The 26,220-nt window shown below is 38.3% G+C and overlaps 1 protein-coding gene across 6 annotated transcripts in view; it reads left to right on the forward strand.

Annotated features, from left to right (window-relative positions):
* Positions 1 to 26,220, forward strand: part of RABGAP1L (RAB GTPase activating protein 1 like) — a 736,622-nt gene that overhangs the window by 624,544 nt on the left and 85,858 nt on the right. The window contains exon 1 of one of the 6 annotated variants that reach the window (XM_032838765.1): positions 13,961 to 14,201. The exons of 4 other annotated variants lie outside the window; for them this stretch is intronic. In XM_032838765.1, the coding sequence (XP_032694656.1) occupies positions 14,091 to 14,201 (111 nt within the window). In that variant the 5' untranslated portion in view covers positions 13,961 to 14,090. Of the gene's footprint in view, positions 1 to 13,960; positions 14,202 to 26,220 lie in introns of those variants that run through there. One more of the 6 variants, XM_032838763.1, reaches the window with a different exon arrangement.

The following is a 26,220-nucleotide window of genomic DNA, read 5'->3' on the forward strand; positions in this document are numbered from 1 at the left end:
GTCAGGTGCTTAACCGACTGCACCACGCAGGCACCTTGAGCATGTGACTCTTAATCTCAGGGTTGTGTGTTGAGTCCCACATCAGGCCTGGAGCCTACTTAAAATTAAAAACAAAATATTCACATTAAAGAACAAGTTTTTCAGGGATCTGGTAGCTGAAGCAGCATCATGAAGCTGTAGCTTTACTAATTTCATGTCACAGTAAGATAAATTTTTTTAAAAAATACAAACTAAAAAAAATTAGTAAAGCTGTAGCTTTACTAATTTCATGTCACAGTAAGATAAATTTTTAAAAAAATACAAAAAATATAAATTAAAAAAAATACTGACTACTCTGAAACTGGGGATTTGAGGAAAATACTGGCAGAGAAGATCTACCGAGATCATTGTTAGTAGTAGTAACTGGAGCATACTGGTCTAATTTAATTTGACATACTCAAAATAATTAGGCTGTTGAGTGTAGAGGTGAGTATAATGATCACCATTTAAATAAAGTTAAAATGTTAATGTTTGGTGCCAGTGGAAAACAAAATGTTTAGCCACTAATGCAGAGGTCACTAAATCTTTGTTACAATCTGATTAGCAAGTTAATACTTTTTCCTTTTTTGCTTTTCAATTACTATTCCCTAATTTTGCATTTAATTTATCTTTTTCTGAAACCCTGTTAATTGCATGTGCTTTAGCCCTACAGAGGAAAATGTTGCTTAGCAACTGCCAAAATAACTAATAAGTCTCTATCCTGTAAAGGCTTAAAAGACTTACTTATTTTAAATTTATGTATTTCTTTATTGACCATTAAAACCAAGAGGAAGTTGTTTCACTTTGAGTTTCTTCTGATTTCTGCATCTTTTTTGTAATTTATATATGGGCTTTTGTAGTAAAAACAAAGCAAAAGATACAATATAGTTAATGTAAACATTACTCTTTTCTCCCTTCATCCTCTTAGTAACACCGTTGTATGTTCATCATTTGCTTTAGTTACTTTTGTCAACATAATACCTTGTCAGTGTTACATGCTGGGTAAAGAAGTAGTTTCTACTCATTGGATACAGATATCTACAATACTTTTTTGTAATGCTAAGGAAGCTATTTTCTTTTTAGAAGAACTATATTAAGGTTTTAGGAGAGGGAAGTAGAGATAATATTGCCTATAATGGTTTTATTTTTTGGTTATTTGACCCAGAAGAATCTCAGAAGAGTCATCTATGCTAAGGGCTTTGGGGTGGGAAGTGGTGCTGTCACAGTGCAAGGTCGTTAGACTCCTGTCACTTAGCCTCAATGTGTTCACTTGCCAGAGGTTTAAGTCTTCCCACTCCAGCATATACAGAGTTTTGATATTATCCAAATCTCAGACCCATTTCCTTCCCTTTGCTTCTGTTCAACTGCCTTGGGGTAAAGACGAAATATCAGTAAATTTGTTTTACTGCTTCCTTTGTATTCTGTGGTGTTGTAAAGTTAAAGACCACCTTTACAAATATATTAATAATAAAAAGAGCACGGGAAATTTCTATTACTAGTACTAAGGCAGTATGCATTAAAGAGAAATGGTGTATGATTTCAAAGAGAACTTTTGTCTTGGAATGAAGCTCCTTTACAAAATGGCTGCTTTGCAGGTTTTTCTTATGGAGGCTTTGGACAAATTTATAGCTATTTTCTTATTATTCGCAGGAAGGAACTCCTGGGATATCATCTTGCACAATGGTTAATTGCCCTATACATATCAGTGGGGTTTTTTTTAATGGGATATCTTCATTAAGATATTACCCTAACATAAAATAAAGGGTTTTTTTTCCCCTACCAATATTGAATTACTGCTACATACAGTAACTATAATAAAACAATTATCTACAGTCAGCTAATATAGGACTCATTTATAAAGTGCCATCTGTAAGATCATGTACTGTGTTCCTATCTCATATTGTCAACCCTTGTTAGAGAGAACAATGTAGGTAGAATAACTGGAAGTAAGTTAAATATATAAAGGTGTATACTTAGTATTTTATCTGATATAAGTACATGATGTGCTAAAGAATTGAATAGTTTAGGACAAAAATAATCTTTTAAAAGAGATGTGGGGCCCCTAGGTGGCTCAAGCATTGGGAGTCTGCGTTCCACTCAGGTCATGATCCCAGAGTCTGGGAATCGAGACCCACATCAGGGTCCCTGCTCAGTGGGAAGCCTGATTCTCCCTCTCCCACTCCCCCTGCTTGTATTCCCTCTCTCACTGTTTCTCTCTGTCAAATAAATAAATAAAAATCTTTTTAAAAAAAGATACATAAGGGCGCCTGGGTGGCTCAGTGGGTTAAGCCGCTGCCTTCGGCTCAGGTCGTGATCTCAGGGTCCTGGGATCGAGTCCTGCATCGGGCTCTCTGCTCAGGAGGGAGCCTGCTTCCCTCTCTCTCTGCCTGCTTCTCTGTCTACTTGTGATCTCTGTCAAATAAATAAAGAAAATCTTTAAAAAAAAAAAAAGATACATATATCTTGAATTGATCTTTAAAAAAAGGAGATGTATATGAGGGAGATAAGATAATGGGAGGAAGAATGGAGAGAAGGGAAAGAAAAAATGTTACTGTTGAAATATAAAGACTGGCTTAAGAGTAGAAGGAAATTCACAGGTTTTGTTAATAGTGAATAAAATAGTTAATTAAAGCATCCATTTACTAATGCTTCCATTCTGTGTTCCAAGTGCAGATAATGGAAAAATTCATTTTATTCTTTATAAAGTTTAATACCAGAACTTCATGCTTAACATTAATTTTTTTTTTTTATTTAGTCAACCTCATGGGGCAGTTTTCCTATAACATTCCTTTAGACAGCTCTCCTCTAATACATGGGAATAGAAAATAGAAACTATGGGGCACCTGGGTGGCTCAGTGGGTTAAAGCCTCTGCCCAGGTCATGATCCCAGGGTCGTGGGATTGAGCCCCGCATTGGGCTCTCTGCTCAGCGGAGAGCCTGCTTCTCCCTCTTCCTGTCTCTGCCTGCCTCTCTGCCTACTTGTGATCTATGTCTGTCAAATAAATAAAATCTTAAAAAAAAAAAAAAAGAAAAAGAAAATAGAAAGTATGGGGGAAAAACATTTAATTTTTAAATATGGAAATTTTCAAATAATGAACCTTTTATTTATTTTAGCTCTTAATTTTTACTTGTGTAAAAAATGACGAGTGTAGTCATTTGACAGAAATGATTAGAAAAAACATCTACCAATTAATCACTAATTAGAGTTTTCCTTCATTCCCTGTTGTACTCTTTGGAGTATAGATACCAGTAAGCAGTAAAGTGTCAAACAACTAGGTGGCCATTAGGAGAAGCAAAAGGCATTATATTTACATAAATTAAAATTACCCACAAATCAGTATTTAATACATATTTGTATTCAGTTTTGCAGTCTAATCATTTATACAGATTTGCCAACATATGTACATTGCTGTAGTCTCAGCATGGTCAGTTAGCATTATAAATCATAATCTCATATTATGTTGCATGCTTAAAATTCTCAACAAATGCATGCTAAGTTGTCCCAGATGGACTTTTTTTTTTTTTAATTTTGTAAAGATTTGATTTTCAAGTAACCTTGACCATCTATAGGGGTCTTGATTTCACAACCCCAGTATCAAGGGTCACACACTCCACTGACTGAGCCATCCAGGTGCCCCTCAAAAGGAATTTTTTTTTTAAGATTATTGATTGATTGATTGATTCATTCATTCATTCACTCAGTCATTTGACAAAGAGAGAGAGAGAGAGTGTGCATGAGTGAGCAGGCAAGCCAGCATGGGGGGAAAAGCAGAGGAGGAAGAGGAGGAGAGAATCTCCAGAAGATTCCACACTGAGTGTGGAGCCTGACATGAGACTCAGTCTCACAGCCCTGAGATCATGGCCCGAGTGGAAAACAAGAGTGGGATGTTCAACCGACAGAGCCACCGAGGGGACATTTTTAAATAAGGATGCATCATGGACTATGTATGTCCTTTGGCCTAAAGGTGGTTCTTACAATTCGTGACTGAAAGTAAACCCTTGGGCAGCTATGTGGGTGCTCATATTCTCCCTTAACTTCCTGCTGTCTCTGATGACTAACACATAAGGAATTTAGCTGTTTTTAGATAAAAAATAAAAATCATGATATTGGAGAGATACACTTTATGATTATACTTTATGACAGTGCTTAAATCGGAAATAACCACTTTTTGGGAAAATATTTTAGATCGGACATAAAAAATACATTCTTGGGTCACCAGTCTGGCTTGGTAGGTAGAGCATATGACTTTTGATAACAGGATTGTAAGTTCAAGCCCCACATTGGGTGTAGAGATTACTTAAAAATAAAATCTTAAAAAAATAAAAATAATATATATTATTACATATATTATAAAACAAAATAAAATATAAATAAATAAAACGAATATATAAATATATATTAAAATATTAAATATTTAATATCTAATATTAAAATATAAATATTTATATTCAAATATCTATATTTGAATATTTAATATTTATATAAAAATAAAAATATAAATATATTAAAATATAAAGTATATAAATAAAATATAATATAAAATAAAAATATGTATAAATAAATTCTTATTGAAGTGAATGAAATTGCTACCACTCTTAGTAAGACAACTGTTAAACACTGTTAAAAAACTATTAAAGCCGGGGCGTCTGGGTGGCTCAGTGGGTTAAGCCACTGCTTTTGGCTCAGGTCATGATCTCAGAGTCCTGGGATCAAGCCCCGCATTGGGCTCTCTGCTCAGCAGGGAGCCTGCCTCTCTGCCTGCTTGTGATATCTCTGTCAAATAAATAAATAAATAAATAAATAAATCTTTAAAAAAAAAAACAACTATTAAAGCCTTTTTATTATTTTTCTATTAACCCATTAAACAATTTACTCTTGTTCTTAAAGCAAACAAAAAGTCAGTTTTTAACAGTGGAGAAGCTGCTGTTGACAAGTCATTCAAGGAATGCTGCTTCAGTCCACACATATTTTCTATTGTAGCAGATGGTTAATACATGCATTATACTTGTCAGTGCTGGCCTCAGTTTTCCATTTGCAAATGCCTTATAAATAGTACTCTTAGATGCAAAATGAGTTTTTAGTTCGTATTTTGAATATACAATAATACAATATTAAAAAGAAAATACTTAGAGGGGGATGTCTGGCTGCCTCAGTGGGTGGAACATGTGACCCTTGATCTCAGGGTCCTGAGTTCGAGCCCCATGTTGAGCACAGAGCTTGCTTAAAAAAATTTAAAAGCAAAATACTAAAAGAAGAGAGATACAAAGTCCAGCTTTGGAAATTGTAAAGCTTCTATTTCAGGATCTCCAAGTTGAGTTTACTGTCTTCTCTCGAATTCATCTTACGATGAACCTGTTGGGGGTCAGGGGGACACACAGCCTTTGTAATCACATATTTCAATTTTAACCATGGCTCTCATTTGCTAGCAGTGTGACCTTAAATCACTTAAACCCACAGGGCAGTGGTTTAGTCTTCTGTAAAATGGGGATAATAAAACCAGCTTCACAGTATTGTTGTAAAAATTAGGAGAGTGTAGTTAAAGCTCCATCCCAACACAGTAGATGTTAAATAATGTGTTACTTCTCTCTTCCCTCCCTCTTCACTTTTCATCAAACTCAGCTTATCTTTTTGAAATGAAATGGATTAACAGTTTCAGCTTCCAGATAAGCTGTTACTCTAAACCATTGTATAGGATATTTCTTTTAACTCTAAGATACCAATGAACAATGGAAAATCTTGTTATAATACAATTATAAAGAAGGATTATGTATTTCCACATGTTTGCCCATAGTAACAGTATTTTGTTGATCAGGTTACAACAGATGAATATCGGTATACAACAAATGCTGTCTTTGTTCCCTGTTCTTGTCACAATTGCTTAATTTAATAAGAGGTAATTGATTAAACTCTGTCTGCATTGTCATCAGGAAACTGGAGAGGGCTGCGAAAGTGTTAAGAGACTCCACGCACATGTAAACACACAGACATTATCAACCTTTCAAGTCCTCTAACCTGTCTCAACGATTTCTGACAGAATGACACATGTAAATTACCAGCCTGCTCCCAAATACAGCAACAGCTAAAAACATTTAATTGCTTAGGGAAAGCTGGTGGAAGGTTGGAGTTTTGTGACATCATCTATCTCTTTCTCCCAGATTTTTATTAATTGGATAAGGAAATAGAAAATGGAGACATTGTGTTCTCGGATCCTGAGCTCCTCCCCCCGCCATCCCCCCTCAGTTCTGAAAGTTAGAATTCCATCTTCTCTTTGGTGTTTAGCAAACGATCTTGTCCCCACAGACATCGTTTTTATTAATATTGATAATAACAGCAAATAACAGCAACATTAACCAAATGCTTTCTAGAGCCAGGCAGCTTACTAAGGGATTTTATGTGCATTATCTTATTATCCCTCATAGTAACAGCATTGTTATTATTTTCTTACCGTATGGATGCCAAAACCAAGAGTAAGGCAGCCTATGTGATTTGCTTATGGTCACAGAGCTAGATGTTACCCCAAGTTATTCTGAACTCTGAAGCCCATGTGTTAACCATTATACTATAGGTCCTTCCCCTGATGACAAAAATAGAGGCCCGAAAGGCAAAAACTTCATGGTCTTCGATGACTGCCCTTGGCCTATACACCGTGTTTTCCAAATTTGTTGAACTGATATTTGAAACCTACCACAGGCCAATTCAAATCTGCCTTTGAAACCTTATCTCCTACTGTACCCCACCAATATCAGTTCCTCACTGTGACCAGCTTATTTTCCCTGTAAAAAATTATTTCACTTTGCCTATCCAAATCTAATCCATCCTTCCACGAAAGCTTTCCTGTATGCAGAGACTTCATAATATTACAGTCCTAACGTCACTTGTGATTGCGTTACTTGACAAACATAGTGTATTGTTGTCTCTGGTGGCGGGGAGGGGATATTGGTATTTGAAAAGCAGTAGTGTCTGGCACGTGGCTGATTCTCAGTTTATGTTTGCTCACTTCCCTTATTGTCCTTTAGTGATGAAGGGCATGCACTTTGGAGCCAGATACACTGTTTTTTTTTTATCTTATCAGCTTCATTTCTAATTGTGATAATGGAGTCAAATCACTACACTTCTCCATACTTTAGTGGAGAAGAAGGGAAAATTAGAGTTCCTAGTTCATTGAGTTATTGTGAAGATTAAATGAGATTCTATGTCTAGGACACAGTGAATGCTTGCTACATGTTAGTTCCCATTATTATTATAAAAGATTTTTAAAGGATATATTAGTTATTATTGCGTGTGTGTGTGTTTCAAGTGTGGAGCCCAATGTGGGACTTGAATTCGTGACTCTGAGATCAAGATCTGAAATGAGATCAAGAGTTGGACACTTATGGGGTGCCTGGGTGGCTCAGTGGGTTAAAGCCTCTGCCATGGGCTCAGGTCATGATCCCAGGGTCTGGGGATCGAACCCCTCCCCGCTGAGCAGCCTGCTTCCTCCTCTCTGCCTGTCTCACCGTCTACTTGTGATCTCTGTCAGTCAAATAAATAAATAAAGTCTTAAAAAAAAAGAGAGAAAGTTGGACACTTAACTGAGTCACATAGGTGTCCCTATTACTCATTATTATAACTAGATTATATGTTACTATATTGAAAATTTTGTAAGCCCCCAACACCCCCATGCACATTACAAGCATTTAGCAAATGCTGTTGAGTTTTTCAAATTGAGATATAATTCACATAGCATCAAATTCCTCAAGTTGGTTTGTTGTTGTTATTTTTAGTTTTTAAATTCTTGTTAACTGTAATACTAGTTTCAGGTGTACAATATAGCAATTAAGCACTTACATCCATCACCCAGTGCTCATCACAACAAGTGTCTCCTTTAATCCCCATCACCTGTTCAACCCACCTCCCCGACTCACCTCCCCCTGGTGATCATAGAGTCCACCACTGTCAGCTGTCTGTATGTGACCTACTGCGGGGACCTGAGGGCACTGTTGGAAAGGGGCTTATCCAGGCCGGCACCAGCCCTGCAGGAAGAACTTGAAACAAATGAACATGTAAATAAATCTAGCTCACACTTTTTTGCCATTCCCTAAAACTGAAACTGCCTTCTGATCTTGGTTTAAAAAAAAAAAAAATCTAAAACATTATCCTTGTGGAATGGTTTGATTTGGTTGTTAGTAAAACTTTTTAAAAATTTAAAACACATTTTAAAAAATTTTAAAAATTATTTGAGGGGCACCTGGGTGGCTCAGTGGGTTAAAGCCTCTGCCTTTGGCTCAGGTCATGATCCCAGGGTGCTGGGATCGAGCCCCGCATTGGGCTCTCTGCTCTGCAGGGAGCCTGCTTCCTCCTCTCTCTCTGCCTGCCTCTCTGCCTACTTGTGATCTCTGTCTGTCAAATAAATAAATAAAATCTTAAAAAAATAAAAAAATAAAACTATTAAAAATTATTTGAACGCTTTAAAACTTAAGGTAAAGGTATTTGTAATTACAAGTGAGTTGTGTATTCTGCTCCAAATGAGACATTGCTCATATTTTTAAATGTGTCTGAAACCATCCGCAGCAAATATCAGTGAATGCTTACAACACTGGAAGCACTTATTTTTGGTTAGGTAAAGTTTAAGGGAACGCGTTGTGTTAAAAAACAAAATTCAACTAATTTTAAAGATCTTATTGACTTTATCCAGTGATTCATGACTTCGGCAGCACCCAATCTAGCAGATAGAAGGAGCCCTGAGGAGCTGTACTAACGAAGAGACTTTCGTAGGCAGAAGGGAGCAGGAATAAAGAAGTTACAGTAGGCCAAAAAGCAGGTTGATTATTTCAAAGGGGTCTGTCAGCCAGATTACCCGACTAGTGCTGATCAGGCGACTTCTGGTGACTGGTTTAAGATTCCCCTTCAGGGAGAGCCAACGCTGTGATGAAACCTCTGATAACATGGGGCTTCACAGAAGTGACTCCATTTGGGGCCTGTTGTCTTGTGTTTAACAGTTGGCTGTGGATTTTAGAGTTACAAATGAGGTAAAAAGCTGATTGTAAGAGAGTTGCAGACTCATGGTATAGACTCTCCCTCACCCACATTCTTTGTAGTGAGGAAGTAAGATACCCAGTACAGCTGTTAGGCAAATATTTTAGGCTCCACTGTTTTTTCTTTTATTTAACTCTGGGTTTTTCTGTCATTGCTGTTGTTTTTTACCTTAAGAATCTGTGATTTCTGGGGTTTTGAATTTGCCTGGCAATTGCTAGGAAAGATAATGAGCTGAATGACTAGAGTTTGACACAAGAATAATAGTTTTCTTTACTTACCTTTGCATGATTTTTTTTAAAGAAAACTAAGATTTTGCTTATTTATCTTTTACTCTTTGATCTCTTCCCTTTGTAAAAACTCAGTATGTGTCACTGAACTACTCTGAAATCCAAAATATCCTGAAAAGCTTTCCTCTCTTGATACTTCTGATTCTCCTTTTATCTTTTGTTAACCACGTAGAGCACTTGGGTTTCATAATGTGCACTCCTAAGTGGGAAACCTACTTGGAATACTGGTTTTCTGTGATTGAGAAAGTACTTGGAGAATTTTATCTTTCTTATGGTTGTTTATGTCAAGACCATGAATATCTTGTGAAGGTCTCTTAAAACTGAGTCATGTACACTTGGTGAATGTTGATCTTGACTGATTGAGGAACCGACAGACAAGCACCACCAGGGAGGGAAAGAGAGCTTCTAGAGGGCTCCACCTGCGCTTGGGGGGAGGGCGCAGAAGACCCTCTGCCCTTGAGACTACCTTTCTGCCCAGGTGCTTTTCTCCTCCTTTCTATAGCGCCCTGACCTTATGGCTGTTGTGAGAAGTTCAACCAGCAGAACCTGAGGCATGGGGTTAAAGGTCTTTGCAGCCACTCTTGGGGCCTTCTGTTTCTCACATATTTTCACCTTTGATATGAATACCCCTGCCCCCCATAAAGCTACTTTGCTTTGCTGCATTTGGAGAAAACACAGAAATTAGAAAATGTTCACATCTTATTCAGGTTTTTCTTGATTTTCTTTTTCATTGTGGCCGTACCTGCATTTGTGAGAACAGATGTTCTCTGAAGGCCAGGCATGCTTTACTAGCCTCATACTCACTCAGGGTGACCCAGGTATGTTGTTAAAAAGTAATAATCCCAGAAGAATGATTGTTAGAACAAAATCAGCTACCAGAATAAAGTCATACTATATAAAGTGTTAAAATGACACTTAAAAATCATTAAAGGTATTTTATTCACCAGAATGTTCTTATTTAATGAGATCTGGAGAGGCTTTTACAAATTATTTTGTAGCCAGGTTGGCCTCTAAACTGCAAAGACTAGAGAATAACCAATAAAAAGTATCACGGGGGATGCCTGGGTGGCTCAGTGGGTTAAGCCGCTGACTTCGGCTCAGGTCATGATCTCAGGGTCGTGGGATCGAGTTCCGCATCGGGCTCTCTGCTCAGCGGGGAGCCTGCTTCCCTCTCTCCCTCTCTCTCTGCCTGCCTCTCTGTCTACTTGTGATCTCTCTCTGTCAAATAAATAGACAAAAAAAATCTTTAAAAAAAAAAAGTATCACGGAATCCTCTTCAGAGGCAAAAAGTTCACATTAGAAAATCCAAAATAGAGTACAAAGTAGACTGCCTTTGTTGGGACGCATTGTAGCAACCCCGACTTTCTTAACATCTGGGATTACCGTTACCCTTTGTTTTTTATTCTCATGGAGATGAAAAAGGTATTTCCACCTTCAAATCCCCCAGTAAGCCTGTTTAGTGGGGGGAAACTGGATACTTATTTGGACTGTGTCTGCGCGCACGTGAAAACCTCAGATCTAGTCCATCCCTCTCAATTTACATGACCATGAGGAAACTGAAACCTCGGGAGGTTGAATGACTTGCCCTGGGACAGACAGCTAGCTAGTTCCTGCTTGAACTGGCGACCATCTATTGGTTCCCACTGACGCAGTGTTTTCTGCTGCCAGTTGGATATACAGTTCCCTCCTGGTACATTTTAGCAGCAAGTGCTGCTACGCGCCTCGATCTCAGGTAATAACCCGCCCCCCTCACCCCCGCGCCCCCGGCTTTTTGCAGAGTTGCTTCGGGGTGCGAAGGAGAGGACTGCAGAGACTCAGGTGGAAACAAGGCTGGGAGATCCGTGGGATCAGTTAACAGGGGAAAAGGCCAAAAGAGTAAGAAAGATGCCTTGCAAGGGAGTAGAGGACTGTTTGTAAACTTGACTCTAACAGGGAGGGTTCGGGGCGGGTATGGTAGCTCCTGTTTCTGAGACTGGAGAGAAGATCTTAAGAAGAAAAAAGGCCAGTTCCAAGACAGGTTTTTAAACAGATCATTAGTTTTCAAAAAGTATGCTTTTTGTTGAGACCACAAGTATACATTTCATTGTAAGAGAAAAGAAACATTGGGATTTTTCCTGCCCAGACTCTGAGAGTCCAAGTGTGGAGAACCATGGTAAGGGTGACAGAAATAAAGCATACAAGTCTAACTTAGGGAACTCTTGCTTTAGAAGATGCATGCATTCTGGCTTTGATAGAGGACCTCTTAGCTTTAGAAATGAAATGCAATTAATAATTCTAGTGACTGCGGCTAATTAGAACAGTCTTTTGTAGGTAATAAATCAGTGGCTTTAAAAAAATACCTGTTTACCTGAGAACCTGTGTGGAATTCTGAAAGGACTGAAATATTTAAAGTCGTCAGCTTCTGTTTATGTAATTTTTAAAGTATCTTTACAGCCTTTGATTGTGTTCCTAAAATTGTTTTGTACTCTTAACAGCCCTGATCTCTAAATATTTTATGAATTTAATACACAGCACCTAAACTGTTTGATGTTGTTTTTCTGGTCCTTTTTTTCCTTGGGTTCTGAGTGTTCTTCTTAACCAAGGAGATTACCCATTGTTACTCTGAATTGCTCTCCCGGGGTGCATAGGCAACTGCTCCAATGCGGTTTATAATTCTTGTTTGCCCCTGGGCGTTTGCCAGCGGGGAGTAAGGCATTCTGGGAAGTAGTTTCTTTACCTTCCACAACAGGTGTCTTTGTCAGTGCACCTTATTCAGGTATCAGGGTGGAAGCACTGAGTCACCGCAGCAAAGAAAAACATGAAAGCAAGAGGAATTGCTTTCCCATCTAGAAAATGGTGCTGCTAGGTAAACCTGAAACCTTCTGGTGCTAGTGAGTGCATGAAGAGGGTCACAGTATCTTTTACAGTACTTCTGCAAAGATAAAAAGGACTTTAAAAGGTAGGAACTACCTGGATGCTTTGTGAAACCTTGTCTCTTGATTACCGTTTAATTTTTACCTGGTTAGTCAGCGTTTAGATAAATATACTGGGAAACTTTTTCACAAAAATAAAGCGTAAGAGACAAAGCTGCATTGTAGCAAAAAATGAAGTAAAAATGCTTTACTGGCTCCCACGAGGGTCAAGCCCAGTTTCAAGCTGTTTTAATCTTGAAGATTTATTGAAAGTATTGCATTTCTGTTAAAATAGCCTATTAGACTTGCTTCTGTTTCCTAGCCATCAGGTGTTTTTCTTCTTTGGCGTGCGCGCGCGCGTGTGTGTGTGTGTGTGTGTGTGTGTGTGTGTGTTTAATCTAGAGTGCTGTAGCAATTGCAGAACTCCCCTAACCGTATTTAAATGGAACAAGGTGCTATTTAAGTAATCATGTTAACCTAGGTAAAGATACTTTAGGGAAAATAAGGGAAAATAGACACCATGAATCTCCTTCTAAGTTTTGTCTTTTGAAAAGCACACAATTAAACACCATAACAATGCTATTTGTAATTAGGGCTAAAAATTCCAAACAGTTACCTGTATTTGATTATGGACAACCATTGCCAAATTGATTTCTAATTCTAATGGATGCTATTCCTCATGGTATGGCAGTGTCATAATCTATAAAAAGCAGAGAAGATAATAGCTTAATTGGAAGTTTTGGAAAAACAACTTTTGGAGGAGTTTCATTTCTCCCCTTTTTTATTTGCTTAATACTTTTCCCGTGGAATTAGCAGACATTATATTTCTTAGTAATTTAGGCAACCTTGTAATGATGATTATGCGCAGCCTTAAAATTTTTCATAGTGCATATTGAGATTCATATATGGTCTCCCAACTGTGAAACACTTCTGGTGGCTAAGACAGCACCAGTTCATGACTATCTGCTAAAATGGGTAATTAAAAGAAACCTCTAAGTTTAAAAAAAAAAAAAAGGAGAACTTGTATCTATGGGAGAAAAACCATAAAGTTAGAAGTGAGACCTTTGTGTTGCTTTCTGAATAACAACAGAAAACAAAGTTCCCAAAACCAAGAATTTTATTTAAAATATTTGTGTGTTTTTTAGTGGGAGAAGGGGAAATGATAATTATTGCAGTCCCTGTTTCATTTTTATATTTTGGTACTTTTTTTTGTTTTAACAGAAATAATCAGAGGTGAAAAAGAATCTCTTTTTTTTATACTTCAGGAAATAATTCTTAACCGCACCAAGAATTCTAGAAATTCTGAAAAACTAAAGGTTGCCATCTATTTATTTTCTATGAATGTGAAAAAATAAGGCATGAGAAAATCCACTTCTCCTCCAAGAAGAAGAATCTTGACATAAATGATACTGAAGAAAGAAGACAAACTTTAAAAGTTTCTAATTACCAAGAACATAACGTAAATCAGTTTGGGGGCTTTTTGTTTTCAAGTTTTATTTGGTTTTGCTTTAGGATATTTCCAGTTAGAAAACTTCTCTTTATTTCTCTTTTTGAAGCTGAAAGAAGATTTCCCCAAACCGAACTTTCCAGCTGCTGTGTTAAGAATGCAGAAGGTGTTTATACTGTATACTTCCTCCACAGATAAGAGACCTGCTTTAGTTTTCTACTGGAGGTGAATTACCAAACGAGCCTGGGATAGCAGCTGCTTTGCTTTTTTTTTTTCCCCTTTTCTTTTTTCTCTTCTGGATTTTTGATACTCCGCCCCCTCAAACTCAGGTGGGTGTGGGCATTGGCACTGAGCTGCGGCAGGATTTTTCCTTGGATAGTCTGGTCTGGAGCTGGGGCAGCGCTGGTGCTGTGGAAAGGCCAGCTGGCAAGATGATGGAAGAAATCTCCATCATGGTAGCCTATGACGCCCATGTTTTCAGCCAGCTGCACGATGAAGACTTCCTCACTAGTCTGGTGGCCGTCAGCAAGCCCAGGTCTATGGTAGGTGGTGTGAGCACACTCCTCTGGGGCTGGGTTTTTTTTCCTTTTCTAACGTGATAGCTGTGTTCCTATAGCAACTGAGAAAAACTTCCTGGGAATTAAAATAGAAGTATTGCGTTTGGCTTTGTGTTCAGGCTACAGAAAGGTCTGCAGGTTTTTAATGATTTATTTACATCACTAAACACTGTGACATGTTTAATAGTGCATTTTAAAGTGCTTTAGGGGTAAAACTTAGGTTACTACTTTCATATGTAGTGAGGGTCAGAGGAGTTTTAGAGTGGCAAATACCACTTTGTCCTGTGTGTTCGCCTTGCATGTGTGTCCATGATTATCAGGTGAAGTTTACCTACATTTAAACACAAACGATTCAGTCTTCTTGAAGTGGAATATTTGTACCAGTGGGCTAGAACACCAGCATGGGGAACTGAACTATCTAGAAGTCAGATAACTTTCAAAATGTTTACGTTATTACTAAGAACTATTATGAAATTAACTTCTAATACAGTTACCATTTGGATTTAATATTTGGAATTTTTTTTTCACTGTTCTCCAAGGGTCTTGGTATGCATGTCCTTGCATAACAGAAAAATGAAGTTCTTGAAAATGTTTGTTTCTTCTCTGTGGATGTCATCCTTATAATGGCTATCGAGTTTAAGACAGCAGTGAGCCATACTTTGTAAACTAACTTTCCCAACCATTGCCATAGTAGCCTCTTACTCATTATATTTGATAGTACTCATCACAAGCAGTAGAATGAAAGACTGTATTGTAACAGTTATCTTGCTAATATGAAACCCTGATTCTCTATTTTAAGGCATAGGAGCCTTAACAACATAACCTGGCAATTTCTTCAAACAATAACTTGCAATGAACAATATAAAGGGGATCTCATAAATTGATTTTAAAACACTTAAGGGTTATAGTAAGTAGATGCAGCCTAAATTTTTTTTAAAGGTTTTTTATGTATTTATTTGACAGAGAGCGAGAGAGAGGGAACACAAACAGGGGGAGTGGGAGAGGAAGAAGCAGGCTTCCTGCCAAGCAAGGAGCCCGATACGGGCTTGATCCCAGCACCCTGGGATCATGACCTGAGCCAAAGGCAGACACTTAATGACTGAGCCACCCAGGCACCCCATAGATGCAGTCTGTTGCCATTGTTTAGATGCTGAATTGAACAAACTATAAAAAACATCTGTAATTGACCGCTAGTTAGATATTTAATGATACTAAGAGGATTATTCATTTTTCTGCAATAAACATGTTATAATTAAGTTTAAAATGGTTTAGAGATACATATTAAGATAATTATGGACGAAATGTCTGCAAAGATTCAGAAACATTTATGATTCAGTAGAGGGTTGGTGATGTGGATGAAGCTAGATGACTATGTGTTGGTAATTGTTGAAAGTGGGAGTTGACTATATAGGGATTCATTTTACTCTGCTTTTTTAGGTTTTTTTTTTTTAGGTAGGCTCCATTCCCAATGTGTGTCTTGAACTCATGACCCTGAGATCAAGAGTTGAATATCCCATTGACTAAGCCAGCCAGGTGCCCCTGTAGATGTCTCTATAGATGCAGTTGAAGAGTCAGCTGAACCAAAGAAGATAGCAAAAGCCAAATAAATACAACAAATATACAAAATACACATCTATAAGTGTTCATTAATACAGAAACATCTAGCCTTTTGCATTCTTGTCCTATTTAATATGTATAACTTACATGGTTTTCAGTTTTGTAATTATATATATTATGTGGATATTACTGCTGATCCTTAGTTAAACCACAATATTTTACCAAATCAGGAGAGTTAGTCCACCAGTAGTTGTGGATAATCTTTTAAACTTCATTTTAGCCATGAGTTTCACTATTCTGCCATGAAAACTTACCCAGAGAATTCAGAACTTTATTTCATTCCTTTTTGGTGGTCCTGTCGGGATCCTCCTTCAGGTGTCTGAGCTGAGTCTTCAAACGCTTGTAGGAATTTTCCATGACAAAGGAGAGGAAACAAAAACAGATACAAAGTGGCACACTGAAGAGTACAAGGGAGGCTAAGGCGGGAGGCAGTGACCTGACCAGGTACTAGGGAGCATCTCAGCAAGTGTAGGACATCGTGTACTGTGCATGTGTAGTCATGTGCGGGGGACAGGAGACACAGAGAGGAAATGAACCAACGAATTAATATCAGTGTGCTTACTGGGAAACACTTCCATTTGTAGATCTTATGAATATCCAGTATGTTGATGTATGCTGTGCCTTGATACAACTTTAGCTCCCCCAAAGCACACTTCTGCTCCTAACCCTAGAGCATATCTACTATTAAACTTGGTCACTAGCATGGAAAGTCTCAGAGGTATGATAAAGACACAAAATATTGGTCTTAATACTACATGTTTAAATAATGTGGATGTTGGGGTGTTGAATCTGATTGTACAACTTTCTGGAGATACATGGTTTTCGTTACCAGATGTGAAATTTTTAAAGACTTGACTGGTATAGCCTTTCGAAGGTGATTATTTGGTTTCGGTTCATGTGGAAAAGGCATACTAAAATTGTGCAAAGATGAAATATTTATCATTTACTTTTTATTTCATGTAAGTTTTTTTTTTTTTTTTGGCCTTATCTGAGATGAACCGTTTAAATTGTGTGAAAAAGATACATACTCAGATTTTCTATAGTAAGAAATAAATTACTTCTCAATCTGATTTATTACCGCACTGTGAAGCAAATTACATTCTTGCTAACATATGAAATCCTTTGGGTTTAGGTCGATTATTACAAAGGGTATTTGGAAGGTTTCTTAGTACAGGATTTTAATTAAATATCTTTCTGTAATTGGACTTTGTTTCATAATGGAAGGTATCTTGATTCCTCAAATGGTAAAAATCCCATTAAGAACAGTGGTTTTGGTGTGGACACTGAATCTTTTCTTGTTTATAAGTAGCCCTGTGGCTTTCTGACATTTTTGATGGAGACTCATGGTACAAAAATACACCTACACTTTAAAAAATATGGCAATATCCTGTTGATCCTTTGAATAATAATGCAAGAAAATCACAAATCCCTTTATACAGGTCCCTTTAGAGAATCATGGCAAGAAAAAGGGATAAGGAAGCCAAGCATAACTCCTCTTGTCTCAGGTCTCTCTGGCTTTCTCATTCATTCTCTCTCTCTCTCCTCCCCCCCTTCTCTCCCTCCCTCCCACACAAGAAATTACCTGGGCTCCTGGCTGGCTCACTCAGTAGAGCAGTAGAGCATTTGACTCTTGATCTAGGGATTGTGGGTTCAAGTCCCATGTTGGGTGTAGAGATTACTTAAAAAAAAAAAAAAAAAAAAAAGGAAATTGCTTAGGCCAGTATTCTATTTACTGAGAGAACTAAACAAAAGTTGAGAGTCACCACTTGCAAAACTTAAGAACTTTTTAATTGCAGGGGTACCTGGGTGGCTCAGCTGTTAAGCGGCTGCCTTAAGCTCCAGTCACGATCCCAGAGTCCTGGGATCGAGCCCCATATCAGGCTCCCTGCTCAGCAGGGAGCCTGCTTCTCCCTCTCCCACACCCCCTGCTTGTGTTCCCTCTCTCGCTCTCTCTCTCTGTCAAATAAATAAATAAAATCTTAAAAAAAAAAAAAAGAACTTTTTAATTACAGAATAACTGAGTTGGTGTGTAAGGTGAAGATCCAGTATAGTCAAAAGGGCTCCAGCAACATTTAGAAAGGTGCCTCATTGAACACAGGATTCCAGCTTTCCTTTAACAGATTACTTTTTCTTTGGTTGTTCTCTGGCTGAATTAACCTGCTTGCATTTTGAGACAAGTTGTACCCTCCCCCATTCTCCCTCCAAGAACGCGTATCTTTACATCTGACCTGAGGTGCTCACACAAGGAGTGATAAACAGCCAAGGGGGGCAGTCTCTGAAGTTGCCTCCTTCACGGCCTTCTATGGCAGAGAGGAATGGCCGGCATTCTTCTCTACCTCCTCCACCATCTCTAGTAATTTCCAGAGCTGGCTAGTGTAAATACAGAGAAAAGATCACACCTGTTATATTTATTATGCATTCCAAAGGAAGCTTTGAATATGTATTTAAATTTAAAATGTATGATTTAGACAGCTAACAAGCCTAATAACCAATGCATACTTATTGTCAAGCTGGAATATTTTAGGTTAAATGTTAATTTGCATCCTGCTGAATTGTTTTCATTTTTTAATCTATATAGTGGTTACGAAGGGTACTTTGCGTTCTGATGTCTCTTAGGGCAGTATGTAATGTTACAGACGTTTTTTGGTTACTGCAGTGTGCTGGTATAAATAGAATATCCCTTCCTCCAAAGACCTCACAGACAAGTAAAAGAGAGAAGCAAAATAAATATTTATGGCAGTGATACTTGGCTTTGGTAGGGTAGAACAAAGTGAAGAATGATTACCACGGGTTGAAGAGTGTGGAAGAAGGCTTCAGAAGGGCGTGGGGGCACTTAAGTCTGACTTTGAAGGCTGACCAGGTGCTTGCCAACCAGTGGAAGAGGGTAGGACCTTTCTGAGCAAGGGGGAACAGCTTGTGCAAAGGCCGAGAGGTTAACTGCTTTGGGAGCTTTTTAAGTTACTGTGTCCTATTCAAGTTTTAGATCTGCTACTTACTTGTAAATTACCTAAATTCTTTACATTTCACTTTCCTCATCTCAAAATGAGGGACTTAGTAGTACTGGTCGTATCGGATTGCTGTACGGATTGAATGAGAGCATTTGTACAGTATTTAGCACAGTGAATGCCCGTACTGTCTCCCTTCTAACAAGGAAAGGGCTGTTCAAACTGGAGAAGGCTTAAAGGAAGGAGTGGGTTGAGTAGATAAGGCACCACAGTGATGTGGAAGGAGGAGGGTGGACAAAAGGAGAATATGGGTTCGTTGGGTTACTCTGCTGAATTACTTTGATTAGGGAATCACTATCAGGATATCAATCCTGTGAGAAACTTGAAGCCTTCTGCCATGGAGATGGTACAGAGGGTCTTAGGTTTGAGCCTCAGTAAGGTGGGAAGGTAATACAGAATGAACAGGAGGGATTTAGGTGGGCCAGACCACCTGCTGAGTAGGTGTAGTGATTATGGTAGCAATAATCTGAAATAATCGACTGACGGGAGCCACATGGCCCATGGAAAACTTTTTTAAAAGGCGTTACATCAATGCAGGTGAAAAGTTGATAAGTGTCTAGACTTAGACACTTGATAATGGCAATGTGATAAATTAGTCCACACATGTTGGTTAGTTCTTGGCAGTACATACATATAATAATACTACTTAGGAAGAAGCAGCAGCTGATTTGCATGAGAAGAGTATATTATAGAAGTAAGTTGACAGTTACTGTGAACTTCGTACTTTATATAATTGGAATGATTGTTGCACAAACAAATGGGAAAATTGGTATCAAGAATGTAATGGAGGGGCGCCTGGGTGGCTCAGTGGGTTAAAGCCTCTGCCTTTGGCTCAGGTCATGATCCCAGAGTCCTGGGATCGAGCCCCGCGTCGGGCTCTCTGCTCAGCGTGTGGAGCCTGCTTCCCTTCCTCTCTTTCTGCCTGCCTCTCTGTCTACTTGTAATCTCTGTCTGTCAAATAAATAAATAAAATCTTAAAAAAAAAAAAAAAAGAATGTAATGGAGGGGTGCCTGGGTGGCTCAGTCCTCTGGGTGTTGGGCTCTCCATTTCAGCTTGGGTCGTGATCTCGGGTCGTGGGATCAAGCCCTGCTGTATTGGGCTCTGTGCTTAGCAGGGAGTCTGCATGAGATTCTCTCCCTCTCCCTTCCTCCCTGCTGTCTCTTTCTCAAAATTAAAATAAATACATCTTTAACAAAAAATGTGTATTGGAGAAAAGATGGCCTGGCTTTATTAGTTTCCACATTTAGAAATTCTAGGTCACCTGTCACCATAAGGGACTTGGTGTTCAGTGTTGAACACTGTCCATTAACAAAAGCTGTTTACCCATGCTAACACGTGTCTAGGCTCTATTGCCACTAGATATTTGTTCTTCACTGATAGATAACCAAAATAGCAGCGCTGTGCCAGCAAAGGAAGGGAGCTCTTTCAGGGAGCTACGCATTATCTGTTCTATCAGTGGAGGATGGTAAGCTGAAATTACCGCCTCCTTACTGGGTTGGCACACTCATATAATCTAGCATGCCAGATTAGGAAGAAAAAAAAATTCAGAGCAATTCCTTGTGCCAGAGATGGGTAAAACAATGAAATCAATAGTTATTTCTAAATCTTCCCTGAATATACATTTCAAATATTGATTCGAATAAAACCTAAGACCCATTGATTTGTCCATATTTTTTTAAAAATGTTATTAGCCGAACATTTTTTATTCTTAATTCCCATTTACTGTGTACACGTTCTGGCACTATTCCATCAATTTCAGTTCAGTTTCAGGAGCCAAATTTTCCCTCATTTGGTTGATCAGTTCTGATAATGAGGTAAGGTTCTTAACAATTGCAAGTAATAAAATCTTGAGTTATCTTAAACAAGAAAGGGGACTTATCATACAGATACCAGGGTGTGTCCCTTTAAACTCAAGGGCAGAAGTTCAGCCAGGCAGCAGGGCTGGCACGGGACTGATGCTGGCCAGCATTCTCCCTGTCTCTTGCCATCTCATTAACTTCTCTCTTGGCCTCTCCTTTATTTATCTCTCTCTACCCAAGTTTTCTTCTTCTTCATTCCCAAGGAATATAGCTGCCATACAGCATCCAGATTTACTGTTCTGTCATTTGCGGAGAGTTAAGCTGCTACCCTAAATCACAACTCCAGAATCCTCAGGGACAATCTGGTCGAGGCGTGTCAGGTGACGTGACATCACGAAGAGCCTGTGGGCACAGGCTCGGGAGCCCATCTGTCTGGGTCAGATCCCACCTCACCTCTAACCAGCTCTCTGGCTTTTGGCAGATAACTTGACCTCTCTGAGCTTCATTCTTCTCATCTGGAAAATGTTCTCTGGATCTGATCCAGACTTCTCAAATCTTACATGGGATTAAATGCAGAGAAGTTCTAATTATTTTAGAGAACTGGTTCAATGATTTCATATTTATTAGCAAAACCATCTAGATAATTTCTAGATAATGAATTTTTTTTTTATAAAGTCTGCTAAAGTTCATCTCCTTTTATTTCAAGACTTTCATGAAGAGTAATCAGTTTGGAGTAATACTCCAAAATTTTAGTTCTCTAAAATAATTAGAACTTCTTTGCATTTAATCCCATGTAAGATTTGAGAAGTAATCTTTCTGTGCTTGATCCTGGGGGTGGTGGTGATTTGTGAGTCAATTCAAACTATTTGGGGGGAGATGCTATAGAAATGGTTGACATAAAACATATATTAAATTTTTTAATTTCTGTTTTTAAATCCTAACTTATCCACAGTGGTTGAAAAAAATCTTATTCTGGGTTTTTAGTTTGTTTTAGCATCCATGTTTGTATTCAGTTGAATAATCGAAAATTTTCATAGGTCTGCTCCTATGTGCTGTGCTAGATTTTTAAGCCCTCAGAGTGAGGTGTGAACATGAAAGACATATCAATTGTGAGTCTTATACTATTTTGGGGAAAAGTCAGACAGAAATATTAGCTAATGCTATTACTTATCACCTACTGAGAAGTATTATACAAAGACTTAAAATGGAGTGATATCATCAAAAGGGTTTAATTGGAGGCTTTATTTTGGGTAGTCACTGGGGGCCTCTGTGGTGTCATTTGAGATCTGAGTAACATCTGTGGGAATGTCAGAGAAAAGCTCAGGCAGAGAAAAGCTCTGAGAGAAAGGCCCCAAAGTGGTAACAAGTTTGGTACATTAGCAAAACAGAAGGGTCAGTGTGGGATCACAGTGTGTGGAATGAGAACCAGGGGCAGACAGTGGTAACAAACGTGGTCGGGGAAGAAGTTGGGAACCAGGTTAGGATGGAGGGCCTTATAAGTCAGAAGGAGTTCGGGTTTTATTCCTCATTTGATGTCCTTGTGTTTTAAAAATCTAATGGATCAGGTTTTAGACTTGGTTAACAGAAATCTAAATTGATGATTAAATTATTGGAGAAGCCAGTATTATATCAAAAACTCACCGCAGTGCTCGAACTCAATATGAAATGAAATTGTAACATTCAAACTCAATGCCAGGACTATAAACTGGCTTATAAATGGGATTTGCAACAAAACAAAGCAAAAATAACACAGGAGCCCTGATCATTACAATACCCACAATAGGATTTCTGGCAGACAGATATTGAAGAAGCCCGCTTAACCTGATACAGTCAGAAGTGTAATTGGTTAATAGAAAAAAATTGGCTCAGGGGATGAGCCATAAAAAAAAAAAAAGTACATATTAACCTAAACATTTATTTTAACGTAAAACATCGTATATATTCATTATCAATTTTGTTATAGGAACCTTAATGCCCCTTTTTAGAGTAGGAATTCTGAAATACATAATACTTTATAGTTTGTTTCCTTAGGAGGGCAACAAACTAATTAATGGTGCAGTCTAATGTAAACTTTGTGGAGTTGTTTTTTTAAGAAACTTTTTACGTCTTTGATAGTAGCATTGCAGTCATTTAATGTGACAGTGACTTTTCTGTTTCACCATTCAACAAGAGCACTCTTAGCATATTTTGTTAGATACTGCTGCACAAAAAAACCACGATAAATTTTGTGGCACTCAATAGTCAGCATTTATCTTTGTTTTACAAGTCTTTGGATGGTTAGAATTCGGCTGATCTTGGCTGGCATAGATGGATACAGCTGAGTTTACTTAGCTTCAGGACCCAGATTTGGTCAGATCTGCCATTCTTTTGTAATCAGTAGGCTATCTGGAATGTTTCCTTCTCATGACAAGAGTTTAGAAATTCCCAGAAGTGGGGCACCTGGGTGGCTCAGTCAGTTAAGTATTTGCCTTCAGCTCAGGATCATGCCCTGCATCCGGCTCCCTGCTCAGTGGGGAGCCTGCTTCTCGTTCTCTGTCTGTTTGTGCTCTTGTCTCTCTCTGTCAAATAAATAAATGAAATCTTTAAATAAAGAAAGGAAGGAAGGAGGGAGGGAGGGAAGGGAAAGGGAAGGAAAGAAAGGAAGAAAGAAATTCTCAGAAGGATCAGTGGAAACATTAGATGCCTCTTAAAGGTCTGGTCTCAGAGCTCACATACTTTGATAGCTGTCCATGTTCCATTGGCCAAAGCAGATCAGAGAGTCACTTCCAACATGGTGGGACAGAAAAGGATATACCACCCTGGAGGTTGGAGGAGGGGGTAGTGACTATTTCCTGAACAGTCATCTACCACATATCTAATAATTGACCTTTCATGTGGTCATCATGGTTAGGTAGCTATCTAAAATATGTAAATACTGTTTCTCATAGCATACTTTTATATTCACACAAACTGTATATCCACAGATTTGTTATCAGAAAATGACATATGCCCAAAAATACAATAAAACCTGACTGTAAATTCAAACTTACCACTCTGTTATTCTTTTTCATTTTACTTGGAACTTTGAAGTGAATTGGCACTCTTCTTTCCCATCTCTCCAGAGGTAATTAAAAACAGAAAACTCTTCTCCAAGTGTGCCTAGTGGCTCAGTTGGTTGGTGTTTACCTTCGGCTCAGGTCATGATCCTGTCGTCCCAGGATTGAGGCCCACATCAGGTTTCCCTGCTTGTTGGAGAGTCTGCTGCTCCCTCTGCCCTTCACCCCACTTGTATTCTCTCTCTCTCTCACATAAATAAAGTTTTTAAAAATAATAATAATAATAATAATAATAATAATAGAAAAGAAAGGAAAAAATCTCTCCTATTCAGTGATATGCTATGGTATGCCAACTTTGTTATTCCAGTCTGAACATCTTTATAACCCAGGGATTTTTAAGAATCTTGGGGTTATGGGGGCACCTGGGTGGCTCACTGGGTTAAGCCTCTGCCTTCGGCTTAGGTCATGATCTCAGGGTCCTGGGATCGAGCCCCGCATCAGGCTCTTTCTTCCCCCCGACCCCTGCCTGCCTCTCTGCCTACTTGTGATCTCTCTCTCTCTCTCTCTGTCAAATAAAATAAAAAATCTTAAAAAAAAAAAAAAAGATGGGCGCCTGGATGGCTCAGTGGGTTAAGCCTCTGCCTTCAGCTCAGGTCATGATTCCAGGGTCCTGGGATCGAGGCCTCATCAGACTCTGGTCAGCAAGGAGCCTGGTTCCCCCTCTTTCTTTGTTTGCCTCTCTGCCTACTTGTGATCTCCATCTGTCAAATAAATAAAAAAATTAAATTAAAAAAGAGTCTTGGGGTTATGGACCCTTGACAGTCTTAAGTTCATGGGTCCCTTATCAGAAAACTGTTTTTAAATGCATAAAATAAAATTATACAGGAAACCAGTGATATTGAAACATAGTCATCAAAATAGAGAAAAATCACATTTAATAAATTTAGGTATAATTGACAAACATCAGCTTCAGATGTATAATATGATTTGACACATGTATGTAAATTGCAGGATGATCACAATAAGTCTAATTAACATTCAGCACCACACGTATTACAGTTTTTTTCCTTGCGATGAGAATTTTTTTTTTTTGCTGGCATCACTTTTTTGTTTTTTTTTAAAAGAAGGATGAAATTTGGTCTCATTCAGAGATTCATAGACCTCATGCAGATGGTTAAAACCATTCTTCTCTTTCTGGGTTAACCACCTCCTAATTTCAAGTAATGTCCACAAGGTCTTTAGATCTGTTTGAAATTGTCCTTTGAGGAGATCCACCACCACTACATAACAAAGGCTTGACCACACTCACTACTGTATCTCAGTAGATATCATCATCATCAAAAGATGTACAAAATCCTTTAAAAAATCTGCGTGGGCTGCCTTTTCATTGGCTGCTAAGTTCATCAGAGGCCAGGTGCTGCCTTCTGTCTCCTCCAGGTCCACGTAGGGCCCGACACCCTTGGAACATGTCTTGTCCACCTCCAGCTTCCTCTCCCCTGTGGTGCTTCCAGCATTCCTGGTCCTGGGATGAGAAATTTAAGATCTGCTCTCAGCAACTGTCAAATGTACAGTAGAGTATTATTTTCTGTTGACGTGTAGTTGATGTATAATGTTTTATTAATTTCAGGTGTACAACATAGTGATTTCATGTTATATGCATTACAAAGTGATTGCAGTGATAAACCTAGCTACCATCTGTCATCATACAAAGTTGTTAGAATACTAACTATATTCCTTATGCTGTACGTTGCATCCCTGTGTCCTGTTTATTTTATAACTAGAAGTTTTTACCTTTTAGTCCCCTTTGCCTATTTTACCCTTCCCCCTCCCCAACACTGCAATGGATTATTATTAATTATAGTCACCATACCATACATTTCATCCCCTGGACTTAACTTTATTAGTTAAATTCAACTAATAAGTTAGTTAAATTTATTAGTACCTTTTGACCACCTTCACCCATTTTCCCCACCCCCAACTCCCCCAAATCAGATTTGTGATAGTACTATGTGCTTCTTTATTAATACATTAAATAACAAGGTATGGTAGCAAGCAGAATAACTACCATAATTCCGAAATAGTGATAAATATAAATAATATTTTGAGATGTATGCAGTAACTGTAATGTGAATGAAAATATCTATAATATCTATAGCTGGTAGTTTCAGAGGTGCAGAAGTTCAGGTTCATCACTGCTCAAGGACACTGTATTCTCTTTACAATCCCCTAAACATCTGAGACACAGAGGTTTTAGGATAACGTTCTTTTCCTCATGGCTGGCTAGGAGAAGTCTTGGCCATGCCTTATATTCTCTGTCTTCCCCCTCTTGAAGATACAGAAAAATACTTGTGAAACTTGTGTGATTATGTGATTAATCTCCTGCTAACTCATAATATCCGTGAGAGCAAGGCTGTGTCTGTTTTTGTTGGCCATTATATCACCAGCCCTGCATTGTGCCAGGTGCATTGGTCTCACTGTGTATATTTAATTGATGGTATTGGGAGAAAATGAAGCACCACATAGGTATAATCATTGGTCTACATGACT

This window comes from Lontra canadensis, unplaced genomic scaffold (assembly GCF_010015895.1).
Source record: "Lontra canadensis isolate GAN:19392208 unplaced genomic scaffold, GSC_riverotter_1.0 scaffold106, whole genome shotgun sequence".
Classification (NCBI taxonomy): domain Eukaryota; kingdom Metazoa; phylum Chordata; class Mammalia; order Carnivora; family Mustelidae; genus Lontra; species Lontra canadensis.